We start from the raw sequence: 11,771 nt of genomic DNA on the forward strand, positions 1-11,771 counted from the left end.
AAAGAAAGAAAGAAAGAAAGAAAGAAAGAAAGAAAGAAAATCGACTTTACACGCCCCCCACTCCAGCAGTGGTTCTCAGACATCTGGGGCCACGGGGCAGTGAAACCCCCACATTAACTGCGGAGGGGGGTGGGCACTTGTAAGGACTCTTCAGTTTTTTTCAGACTAAGAACATTAAAAAAAAGAAAGAAAGAAAGAAATCCCACACAACTACCACCTGCCATCCCGGTGGCTTCTTGGGAGCAAGGACATGTAGCCTTTAGAAATTTAAGAACGGCATCCATTTGGGCAGGTCGAGAAAGTCTTTATGGTGCCTGTTTCCACACCGAGGCAGCCTGGCATTTAGGACTCACTAATTCAGAAACTCAGGCCGCGGTGACCTGCGTCTGTAAGGGGACAGGGACTTTATGGAGGAAAGCACCCCGGTGCTGGACGTCAGCCACCACAGCCCTCATCACACCAGGTGGGCCGCCTGCCTCCCCCCCCAACCCCAGCTCCTCCTCGTTGTCACATCTTGACCTCCTCTGGGTCACACGCTTCTGTCCTCCTGCTCCACGGCCCATCCCCTGCCTCCCTCAGGACCTTCGGGGACCTGAAACTCTTTCCCCACCTCTGAGCCCCCAGCCCTCCCCCAGGACCTACCTTGCTGTGTCTGGCACCTGCTGTGCTTTGGAGGGGGCTTGGCCATACCCCAGTACCCCGGGCACTTGGCCTGAGGACGGGCCTGGGAGATGGCAGCCTGTGAGGGTCACAGGACACTGCAGTGACCCACCGACCATGTCAAATGGGAGAAAAAACCCAGAAAAGCATCATCTGAGCAGCAGTGCCTACCCCCATGCCCTGCCCCCCCCCCCGGAGCCCTGCACTCACCCACCACTCACCCACCACCTGGGCTGGAACGAGGGGCGGGCAGGCAAGGGCGGGCGCCAGGATTTTGCAACACCCCCCCCCCCGGGGGAGCTGGCTCTGCCTCCCCACCCAGAGCTGGGAACCACTGACTTGGCACAGCTAGGAAAACATAGTCATCGCCAGAAGGAGGAGAAACCTCATTTCACGAAGGAGGACGCAGAAGCCCACCATTGCAGGGCACCCAGAGCCGCACGGCTGCGTGCAAGACGCCGCCGGAAAACCAGTGTGTGTGTGTGTGTGTGTGTGTGTGTGTGTGTGTGTGTGTGTGTATGTGTGTGCATTTTGGATCCCGGGTCCCGGGGCTCATCCTGCCTCCCCTCCAGCCCTCGTATTTCATTCTGATGCCACCTGGGCCTCAGTTCCCTCTGGCGCAGGGGGACCTCAGGTGGTGCCATCTCTGAGACCCAGGACAGGTGACAAGCAGCGTCCAGCAGGCCTGATGCAGGGGGACCACCCTGCAGTGCCACACACCTCAGGTCACATAGGGTGAGGGCACAGCAGAGAACGATGGGGTGCAAAAGAGGCAGTGTCCCAGCCCCAGGCTCCGGCCTCTGGCCTCCAGTCAAGAACCAGGCTCAGGCAGTCCCTCGAGCCAAACAAATGCTCCTCTTCTGTCCTCCCCCCTTGTCATGCCCCATTTGCACCTGTTCTCCTCAGGTGTCCGGGAGATGCTGGAGGAGGACTGTGTGGCCTACCCAGGTGGGTTTCCCCCCACCTGGGCTCAAAGGAAACCCAAATGCCACCGTTTGGGGCCTTCGATTTTCTACTTTCCAACCACTCAAGCACGAGCACGCACCACCCTTTGGAGCTCACACTGCTTTTATTTCAATCACCACATTGTGTTGGGTTTCCTCGGCACAGCGAGGTGGGGGCTCCCCACTTCTCTGTAGGGTCTCACCAGGCGCAGAGAGCTCAGAACCCAAGCCCAAGAGAGGCCATGCTTTCCCACCAGTAGGTAATTTCCCAACTACCACCCACCCTTGCCCTTTACATCCCCGCCACACAAGCAGGGGCCCCGAAGAGGCCTGAGGACCGGATTCCAGCGGGAGACGGGCCAGGACTGGGTCTCACTTCTGGGAAAGGATGCGCATGAACTCTTCGTAGTTCACTTGCCCGTCCTTGTCCACATCGGCCTCCTGGATCATGGTGTCCAGCTCCTCCTGGGACAGCAACTCGCCCAGCTTGGCCATAGCCTGCTTGAGCTCGTCCACGCTGATGTGGCCATCGCCGTTCAGGTCGAAGGCGCGGAAGACCTCCCGCATCTCCTGCTCACTGCCCCAGGACTTCATCCTCTTGACCATTGCCTCCAGGAACTCTTGGAAGCTGATGACCCCATCACCGTCTGTGTCCACCTGGGCGATGAGCATCTTCAGCTCGGCCTCTGACATATCCTTGCCCAGGGCCTGCATCACGGCACCCAGCTCCTGGGTGTTGATGGTGTTGTCACCGTTCTTGTCAAATCTGGAGAAGACCTCCTTGAACTTGGCCACCTGTTCTGGAGGCAGCTCCTCGGCCATGTTGCCCACACCTGTCACGGAGCTTCCGACCTTGCTGCCAACCGGCTCAGAGCTGGGCACTGCAGCGGGGACGGGCGGCTGAGTGTGTGTGAGGGCACAGCCTCTGTGGCAGCCTTGCCGTGGGACGGGAACCCCTCCTTTTCTGCAATTGGAGCAAAGGGAGGAGGAAGGCTCTCCACCCTCCCCATCATGTCCTTGGGCAAAATCCTCCTCCCAGGGAGGGACAGACCAGCCGCAGACCAGAAATGCAGGAATTGGAGTGGCGGGGCCCGCCCAGGGGAGGCTGAAGGGAGCCACACCACACGGGGGGCCATCGGCGGCCTCCCCTCAGCCCCTGGCCCTGATGGCAGACGGGCCACTGTGGAAGCTTCTTGCCGAGGTGATCTCCGCAGAGAGCACGGCTGGGAAGGGGAAGGGAGCCTTGCGCGGTGGACACAGCAGGTCCTGGGCGAGAGGGGGCCTGGCCTGCCATCCTGGGCTCCTCTCGGGCTGCCTGTCAGTGCTCACCCCACAGGGCAGACTGTGGAGGCAGATGTGCTGGAACTGAGTGGAATCAGGGTGGCCCCATGGGCGTCACTGAACTCCCAGCCCAGGTGGCCAACAGGTCTGTAACGGAGGGTGCGGCCAGCTGCCTGCGGCTTGGAGCGAGCAAGGAGCCTGGGTGTGCACAGACCCCAGCACATGGGTGTGCCACTTGTCACACGAATATTCCGAGGGTGATTTCGGGTGCGAGGGAAAGGCTTCCTGTCCCCCCAGAACACCTCTCCTCTAGCTCCTCTGAATCCGTTCCATCGTTAGGTCCAAGTCTCTCCCTGAGGCCACAGGGAGGAGTGGGGCATCCCTCCCCAGAGAAGCAGGGATGCTGGGGAGCCTGGGCACCCCCGTCTTGTGTGTTCTCTAGATGGCATCTCTGCCCGCTGCCCTGAGTACAGAGTTAGAGCAAGAGCTCAGCCCTTGGGGTCTATTCCTCAAGTCCTCAGCAAGTGGGACCCGAGGCTCTGGGGGCACACTGGCTGGGAGTCGCTATGGGGTCTCTCTACATGCGAGCCCTACACGTTCCTAGGACCTCCACCCTCCACGCAGTGGGACCTGCGTCTCTGAGGGATCAGATAAACTCCAGCTCTGCCTCTCAGCCCGTCAAACCCTCTGAGGAGTCTCTCCTCCCCTAGGAGGCAGCCAGGCAAACAGCTCCCCGGCCTGGTGCACCTGCCCCCCTAGCCCACCCCAGGCTCAGCGCACCTGCCCCCCCCACAGTCTACGCTGGGCTCAATGCACCTGCCCCCCAGCCCATCCCTCACTCAATGCCCCCCAAGCCCACGTCATACTCAGTGCACCTGCCCGCCCAGCCCATGCCAGGCTCAATGCACCTGCCCCCCCAGCCCATCCCAGGCTCAATGCACCTGTGCCCCCAGTCCACCCCAGGCTCAGTACACCTGCCCCCTCAGCCCACCTTGGTCTCAGCGCACCTGCCCCCAAGCCCACCCCGAGTCAGGGGACCCCCAGGTGGAGACACAAAGGGAAATGCTCTCGTCGTCTAACTTCTTTAAAGAGGTCTTGAAGAAGCGCCGCGGTTTCATCTTCGTGCTGGAAGAGGACTGAGGCCTCGATATGTCTTGAGCAATCGGTTAGTCAACGAAGCCGCAGTCGCATCGGGTGGAGAACGCGGTGCAGCCGGGCCTGGCCTAGGGCGGGGCTCCCGGCAACCAGGGCGTTCTCTGAAGACTCTATGAAGATATAAATCTATATTTTCACATTTTATTTTCCTCTTCCCTTAGGAGCGGGATCCGTGATTAAAAATCCGAGGCGCTTACCATTTTCTTGTTTTCCCTCGGTATTAAATGGTGCGGCGTAAACCACGAGGAATTTTTCCGATGCTATCAGGAGGCAAAAGCTCTTGGTTCTTGCTCCGCCGCTGATTTGGAAATCCAGCTTGGTCTCGGTATCTTCATCTATAAAATAGGATACCACGTCATCCTCCATGTATGATCAGGGCACTTAAGATCAAAGATCAAAGCATCTTTGATCAACGGAAGGCATTATTATTCTAGGATAAAGCTCATCTTCGGTAGCAAGGGCTGTGTTTGATGTGACCCGACACTCAGAGGAGGGCCTCCCTCTCTATTTTGTGATTATACGTTTCTTGATTGAGCTGATAAACCAAACTCGTCTGCCCGGAGGTCTGGAGCCCGTCAAGCCGTCCGAGGCTCTGGTGTCCGTCAGCTCGTGGACGTCGCGGCTCGCACGCAGCAGAGGTGGTGTCTAGAGAGAGTCTAGCAAGTGTCCTCATGGGACGGCAGGGGGAGAATGGTGGTCGCTCACTGTCCCCATGCACAGATGGAGCCTTGGGAGGGACGGTTCTTTGCCCAAGGCCACCCACCCCTGGGAAGAGGGCCACCCTCTGTGAGTACCTCCCCACCTGCCACTTTGGGGCCTGCTTCCTCCCTCCCCACCACCGTGTGTTCCAAGCCACGTGGAAATCCCTCACTTCCCCTCCCACCCGGTGTCCTGCCTCGAGCGGCCATGGGTCCCCTGTGCTGGGGAGCTCCGACGGTGGACCCCAGGGCCGGGGAAGGGGGATAGCAGGGCCTGTGTCGCCAGAACCTAACCCAGCGTGATCCAGCCCCTTTCTTGCTCCGCAGCAGCCCCTGCAGAGCCCAGCGCTTTGGAAGGAGCAGGAGGGAGCCGGGAGGAGTCTGAGGTGAGGCTGGGACACTGTCACTTGCTCGTGTCCCAGCACTGGGTCCCCGGGGCCTGTAAGAAGCATGCACAGGTGAGAAGAATGCCTCACGTCAGCCCGTGGGGTGCCCCCCTCCCCGACCGAGTGTGAGGGTTACAGAGAAAGGCTGCCTGCTGGTGGAGGGGTACCTGGGTCTGCTGAGAACAGAGTGCCTGGAGCCCACGAGAACCCAGAGGCTGTGGCCCAGAGACCCAGCAGGCCAGTGGAGGAAGCCTGGGGCCCTCCTGGTGTCACCTGCCCGAAGTCAGAGGTCAGCTGTCCTGCCCAGGACTGGCTCCCTCTCCTGCCCCACCCTGCGGCCAGGGACACGAGGTCTGCTGCCATGGTGAGTGGCTGCAGTCCTAGAGGTCCAGGGGGTCCCCGGGGCTGAGGGGAGGGCAGGGAGGCAGCAGCCCTCCCCTAGGGTGTGGGGGTTCCTGAGAGTGTCCCCCCAGGGAGGGAGTCCTCCCTCCCACTGCTCATGCAGCAGCCCTGCGTGTGCGTGTGCACGTGCGTGTGTCGGGCCCAGGTGTGTGGGGGGTGGCCCAGGCCTCAGCACCCCCAGCCAGCCCAGGCTTCCCCAGGAGCAGCAGCTCACTCAGCCCTCCCTTCGCTCGGGGCCAAGTATGGGTGAGAAACCAGTCAGACAGGTTTGGGGGCCTCCTCTGGCTCCCCTGACTTGCGGGAACCTGCTCTCCCTTCTGTCCCTCCCACTCGGCCAGTCCTTGGGGTTGGCACCTCCGCCAGCCCGCCTGGAACCTCATGTGCCCGCGTGAGGCCGTCCACACACAGAGCTTCCAGAACCGGCTCCCGCCCCCCATCAGGCTGTCAGGCGTCTCGAGAGCAGTGGGCGGTGGAAGTGCTGAGCCTCTGTGCTGCCCTCACAGACGGCGGGGCCCCCAGTGTCCCTCCTGAACCCCTAACCTAAACCCAAGCCACATCCCCAGGAGCGCTCGGGCCCTGGAACCCGGCAGCCATGTGGGGTGTCGCCCTGGCCTCACAGGTCACAGATGCTGTAGCCCGAGGCAGGTGACCTCACCGCAGACAAGATGCCGTCCCCGCCTAAGAGGGTTGACCCTGGTGCAGCTGCAGGACAAGGAGCACCTGCTAGGGACGGGCTCAGGCACACAGTCACCAGGAGCCTTTAGGGCCACCCTGCCCCATCACCCGAGCACCAGCACTGTGGGGGACCTCGGGCGGCCCCTGGCTCCTGCGGGCATCTTCTTGCAGGTCGCAGGACAGACATCCTGGAAGCAGACCGGGGGGCTGTGCCCCGTTCCCAGAAAGTCCCAGGCCTGGGCAAACACCTGGTCTTGCTGCTGTGAGGGTTGGTGTCTGTCGCCTTCACCACTTCCACCCCTCTCGCCCACGATGGAGCAGGTGCTCCCAGGGGCACTGAGTCAATCTGGTAGGTGACCATCATCCTACAGGAAGCAGTCACACGTTGAAGGCTCAGAAGTCAGAGGTCATCTTTCCATTTTATTCTTATTTTTTTTAAGGATTTGTGGACTTGAGAGAGAGAGCAGGAGGGAGGGGCAGAGAGAGGGAGAGAGAATCCAAGCAGACTCTGCACTGAGCACAGAGGCCAACTCGGGGCTCGATCCCACGGCCCCAGGATCACGACCTGAGCTGAAATCAAGTCAGACACTGAACTGACTGAGCCCCCCGGGGGGCCCCGCATTTTTCCATTTTGGATGGTTGTGCAAGCCATGCCGGGATTCTAGGGCTACCAGCGGGTCACCTGGACAAGGGCAGAGGCCCTGCTGCCGCAAGGCTTGTGTTCAAAGAGCAGGCCTTGCGGGTGACCCTCTGCCCCCAGAGCTGACTGCCGGCGCCGTCGGTGCCCGCGGTCTGCCTAGACTTGCCGGGCGGTGGGCAAGGGCCATCGTTCCCACCCTGTGACACCCTGGGAGCTTGGCAGGATGCACGCCGCCCTCCTTGCACCGTCCCCACACACGCACGCGGCCCCGGCAACAAGGGCCCTCTAGCTCTCCGGCGCTTTCCACGCGAGATGCTTTTCCGAGGACAGAGAGGTGACCCTTCAGGCGCCAAGCGTGTTAATTTTGGCCATCTGCGGTGGGGACCTTCCGAGGGAGTTCCCTACGCTCTACTCCCCGTCACTCTGGGCGAGCAGGGCGGGCTGTGGCCCCAAGAAATGGCCCCGTGGGTCCCGTCACAGTGGGGACAGGACAGGTGCATGCGCCGAGCCCTGGAGGGTCTGGTTGCCGCACCTTCTCGGGCCGACCAGCCCCAGCTCCTGTCTGCACACAACCACATACCTGCCACAGCTCCCGGCCTCGTGTCACAGCAGTTTAGACACAACAAGGTGGAACCGAAGTTGTCAGGGAAGAAAAAAGTCGACCAAATGTGTAAATCAGCAAGCTTAATTTAAAAACAGTAATAAATCGGGGCTCCTGGGTGGCTCTGCGGGTTGAGGGTCTGATTCTTGGTTTCAACTCAGGTCGTGATGTCGGGGTCGTGAGGTCGAGCCCCCAGTCAGGCTCCGAGCACATCAGGGAATCTGCTGGGGCTTCTCTCTCTCCCTCACTGGTGTGCATGCTCGCTCTCTTAAAAAAAAAAAAAAAATTATTTATTTATTTATTTTAAAAAAATTTTTATTTATTTATGATAGTCACACAGAGAGTGAGAGAGAGAGAGAGAGAGGTAGAGACATAGGCAGAGGGAGAAGCAGGCTCCATGCACCGGGAGCCCGACGTGGGACTTGATCCCGGGTCTCCAAGATCGCGCCCTGGGCCAAAGGCAGGCGCTAAACCGCTGCGCCACCCAGGGATCCCTATTTATTTATTTCTGAAGATTTTATTTATTTGAGAGACAACATGGGAGAGAGAGAGAGAAAGAGAGAGAGAGAGTGAGCATGGGCGGGGGTGGGCAGAGGGAGAAGCAGACTCCCCAAGGAGGAGGGAGCCCGACTCGAGGCTCGATCCCAGGACCCCAAGGTCATGACCTGAGCGGAAGGCAGATGCTTCACTGACTGAAACACCCAGGGGCTTTCAAAAAATTTAAAAATGTTAATTAAAAAAAACAATAATAAATCAGTCAGTCTGAGAGTGGTGCCGGGTGTGTCTAATCTATCTCTGGATTCCGGACGAGACCCTAACGCATCACATGAGGCTGCTGTTCCCTGCACCCTGGCTCAGACACACCTGCTGCAGCTCCCTCCCCTGACCCCTGCTCCGGGGCTGCTGCTGGTTCCATCCACCTGGCAAGAAATGAGGGAGGGAGGGGCCCCTGGGTGGCTCAGCAGTGGAGCACCTGCCTTCGCCTCAGGGCGTGATCTCCGAGTCCTAGATCGAGTCCCACGTCGAGCTCCCTGCAAGGAGCCTGCTTCTCCCTCTGCCTGTGTCTCTGCCTCTCTCTGTGTGTGTCTCTCATGAATAAATAAATAAAATCTTAAAGAAGGAAAGAAATGAGGGAGGGAGCAGCCCCAGGTCCTCCTGCAGATGGAGGAGCCCCGGGTGCACCCACGCGTCCCAGTGCATCCCATATGTCCCAGTGTGTCCCAGTGCGTCCCAGTGCGTCCCAGTGCATTGTTCAGAAAGAGCCAGTTAGGCCGCGGAGCTCCCAGAGCGCCAGCCGCGGGGCCCTCCCTACCCGCTGGGGTTCCCTTGGAGAGCTCCCAACAGCTCTTCGCCATCCCGCCCCACGTCCCCCTTTCCATCTGCCCCGAGGAGAGCCAGGCAGGAGGCTAACAGGGTCTCCGTCCAAACATGCCCACCCCACTGTGGACATGACCACACAAACTGGGTCACGATGTCCTATGTTGGTGAGCAGAACATTCCAGAGCATGGATGACAGCCCCCCCCCCACTGCAGGACTGGTAATACCTGACGCATGCCCTTCTCTTGCTCTCTACATTGGCTTGAACGCGTGCACATCCGCACTCAAGGACTGGAATGACATGACCGCCCACACTTTACCTTGTAGGGTAAGGACGGTTCAAGAAGGACCACCTTTCCTTTTATACCCTTAAGAACCGTAAGGACCTTCTCTGTTAAAGAACTGTTGGCAAGTTTATATAAACTCATTTCTCAGTGGGTAGGTGAACGCTCCATCACGGTCAGCCAGGCACCAGACCAGGGGCTGACTTTGGGGATCCCCGGGGTGGGGGTGCAGGCACAGCACAGGGGAGAAGCGGGAAGCAGGGGGGCACAGCTGCTAGAGCTAGGGGAGCAATCTGGGGGGGGCTACTGGGGTATCAGGATGTGAGGGGGGAAGAGCAGGGTCTCTGGGTCCCTGGAGAGACAGGCGGTAACAGGAGGGGAAGAAGAGGGGAGCCCCAAAGCAGAGAAGTTGCCGGAAGCTAATTACCGTTCTTCACCGTTTTGTCAGAAGTCCCAGGACACAAACAATCCACCTGTTACACGAGGACGTAACCAGTGCCCTGTCCTGGTCATGCTAACGGCTGTGACACGCGGACGCAGACAGCCATCAGGAGTTTAGATCTGACTCGATGTGCCAGCGGATGGAGGCCCAAAGTCAGAGGTGAAACAGCAGAAATACAGTAAAATGATTCTGGAAATGGGAAGTCATGAAAGACTACGCTAAAAAATAAGAGGGACTCTGTTAGAAATAAGCTGTCCTGTGAGTGGTAAAAAGTGACTGTCCATAAAGAAAAGTTGGTGCCTTTTGTGTTGGCATGAATACTCCTAGCAGTCAGGGCTCAGAAGGAGAGATGAAATATCTCATGTAGAGCCTGGGTCGTGCGAGAAAGCAAACAGCTTCTCTGGGATTTCGTGGCAAAGATGACCAAGAGTTTATACTCACAGCCTTCCCTAAAAGTAATATGAACGTCATAAACCCCATTATTTCTCCCGGGAAACATGGCCAGCTGGAGACTTCCAAGAATACACTTCCAACTTCCCTTGCTAGTATACTTATGCCAATAGTTTCTGCCCAAGACGGTGTAAGCCAAAGAATTGTGCGCAGTCTCTGGGAAGAGAGGAGATGGACTTTCTCCACCATTTTCCAGAATTCTGGCTTGAAGCGAGGCCCTGACCCGTTGCCGGGGATCAGGAGTTGGTGTAGAAGTAGGGACATCATCACATGGCTCTCCTGTGGACTTCCTTTATATTCATGGAATAAAATCCTACATTGTGTAAGCTACAAAAAAAAAAAAAAAAAAAGACAAGAAAAAGAAAAAGTGACAGGTCTTGGAGGAAATGATCGAGAGACCAGTCATTTAATATATCAATGAAGAGCCCTTAATTTTTTTTTTAAGAAACCATAATTAAATAAAAAAACAGGCCAAGGATACGAAGCCAGCTCACAGAAGAGCAAATCCAAATGGCCAACAAACATATGGAAAGACTCTGCCATTTGGCAGGAGATGGAGACGCACAAACTAGAGTAATAATAATAACAAGGTATCATTTTATCCCCAGTCTGGCTGGCAAAAATTCGCTGAAATCACTATTGCCAGAGAGAGAGGACACCAAAAAATGGGTATCTCCCTAGGTTGCTCGGCAAGAGGTCAGCTGGGGCAGCAACAGGTCATGCAGTAAAACCCGGAGTAGGATTATATGAGCCCGATCACAAATCTGGACCGTGAGCAGGGCGGGGAGGCGCAGGGAAGGAAATACAAAGAGAAGGAAAAGATGAAAAACATGCATGATATGGTCCGTGTGCGCACATGAGCACGGGTGTACGTGTGCAAGACAACTTATCTTTAAAGGACCTTTATATCTGCTGCTATTTCTGGGATGACTCATTTTCCTTTTTTTTTTTAATTTTCTAATTCTTTCATTTTTATTAGTTGTAAGACTTATATAAAAAAAACATTTCCTATCAACTATTTTGTTATCTTGAGGCACAGTTTGTAGAGGAAAAACAGGATAAATACTTTGATTTTTTTTTTCAGCTTATTTATCAGTTTTTGGAAAAATTAGTTGTTCTCTTAGCATCCCCTGAAGGTGACCAGTGAGAGTTGTTTTGTTTTCTGAGTGTCATTATAAATTCAAGGATTTAAGTGCTTTGGGTGTGTTCTAATCCATTGCAGTTATTATCATAATTGCTGCTGAACTTGTCCCAACTTTGGCTAGTGGAAAATCTTTTAGGTTGACTCTTTCATCATCATTATAAACAAGCTTTATTAAAGACTATGAATTCAGTTTCCAAGGGAGTTATAAATGGTTTTCTACAGAGAGATTATTTACTTGGTTTGTTGTTTTCACAGATAAGATGTGTTTTGACCCATTGGGGTTATGTAGCTCATGTATTAAAATTGGAAGTTTATTCTGTTGTTCTTGACATCTGTGACCTGCAATGTTTGATTTGATCTCTGATCTGTCTTCACTCTTTTTTTTTTGTATATTTTTTATTGGAGTTCGATTTGCCAACATATAGCATAACACCCAGTGCTCATCCCATCAAGTGCCCCCCTCAGTGCCCGTCACCCAGTCACCCCGTTCCCCCACCCACCTCCCTTCCACTACCCCTTGTTCGTTTTTTTCACAAATCCCAGGCTTCGCAGAACTTTCATTTTTAAGAAAAAAGGGAATCAAGAGAGGCACGCTTGGTGGAATCAGATTCACCATCCTGGGTTTCCAGCGAGCTGGAAGTGGCCCCCAGGCGTGAGTGAGGCCTCCCTGCCGCTTGGAAGGGTCCACAGG

General features: G+C 56.3%; 2 protein-coding genes across 2 annotated transcripts; one reads left to right on the forward strand and one right to left on the reverse strand.

Moving 5' to 3' along the window:
- Positions 1-1,710: 1,710 nt before the first annotated feature.
- CALML5 (calmodulin like 5) lies at positions 1,711-3,610 on the reverse strand. The gene has a single exon (XM_055332069.1). It carries the CDS (start codon positions 2,424-2,426, stop codon positions 1,977-1,979), a length of 450 nt encoding a protein of 149 aa, XP_055188044.1. The 5' UTR covers positions 2,427-3,610; the 3' UTR covers positions 1,711-1,976.
- Positions 2,993-11,394, forward strand: LOC129514116 (uncharacterized). Its single transcript, XM_055332665.1, has 6 exons — positions 2,993-3,044; positions 4,496-4,678; positions 5,066-5,196; positions 6,373-6,550; positions 8,976-9,088; positions 9,493-11,394. The coding sequence occupies exons 1-6, from the start codon at positions 2,993-2,995 to the stop codon at positions 9,601-9,603; spliced, it is 768 nt and encodes a 255-aa protein (XP_055188640.1). The 3' UTR covers positions 9,604-11,394.
- Positions 11,395-11,771: the final 377 nt, after the last annotated feature.

Source organism: Nyctereutes procyonoides, unplaced genomic scaffold, assembly GCF_905146905.1.
Source record: "Nyctereutes procyonoides isolate TBG_1078 unplaced genomic scaffold, NYPRO_anot_genome, whole genome shotgun sequence".
Taxonomy (NCBI): Eukaryota; Metazoa; Chordata; class Mammalia; order Carnivora; family Canidae; genus Nyctereutes; species Nyctereutes procyonoides.

What these genes read in the sequence shown, in the direction of transcription:
- LOC129514116 (XM_055332665.1), top strand. Translation starts at nt 2,993, where the DNA reads ATGGGCGTCACTGAACTCCCAGCCCAGGTGGCCAACAGGTCTGTAACG. An exon ending in GCGGCTCGCACGCAGCAGAG is followed by an intron (nt 4,679 to 5,065) that starts GTGGTGTCTAGA and finishes CTTGCTCCGCAG; the next exon opens with CAGCCCCTGCAGAGCCCAGC. An exon ending in CCCACACTTTACCTTGTAGG is followed by an intron (nt 9,089 to 9,492) that starts GTAAGGACGGTT and finishes CCGTTTTGTCAG; the next exon opens with AAGTCCCAGGACACAAACAA.
- CALML5 (XM_055332069.1), bottom strand. Translation starts at nt 2,426, where the DNA reads ATGGCCGAGGAGCTGCCTCCAGAACAGGTGGCCAAGTTCAAGGAGGTC.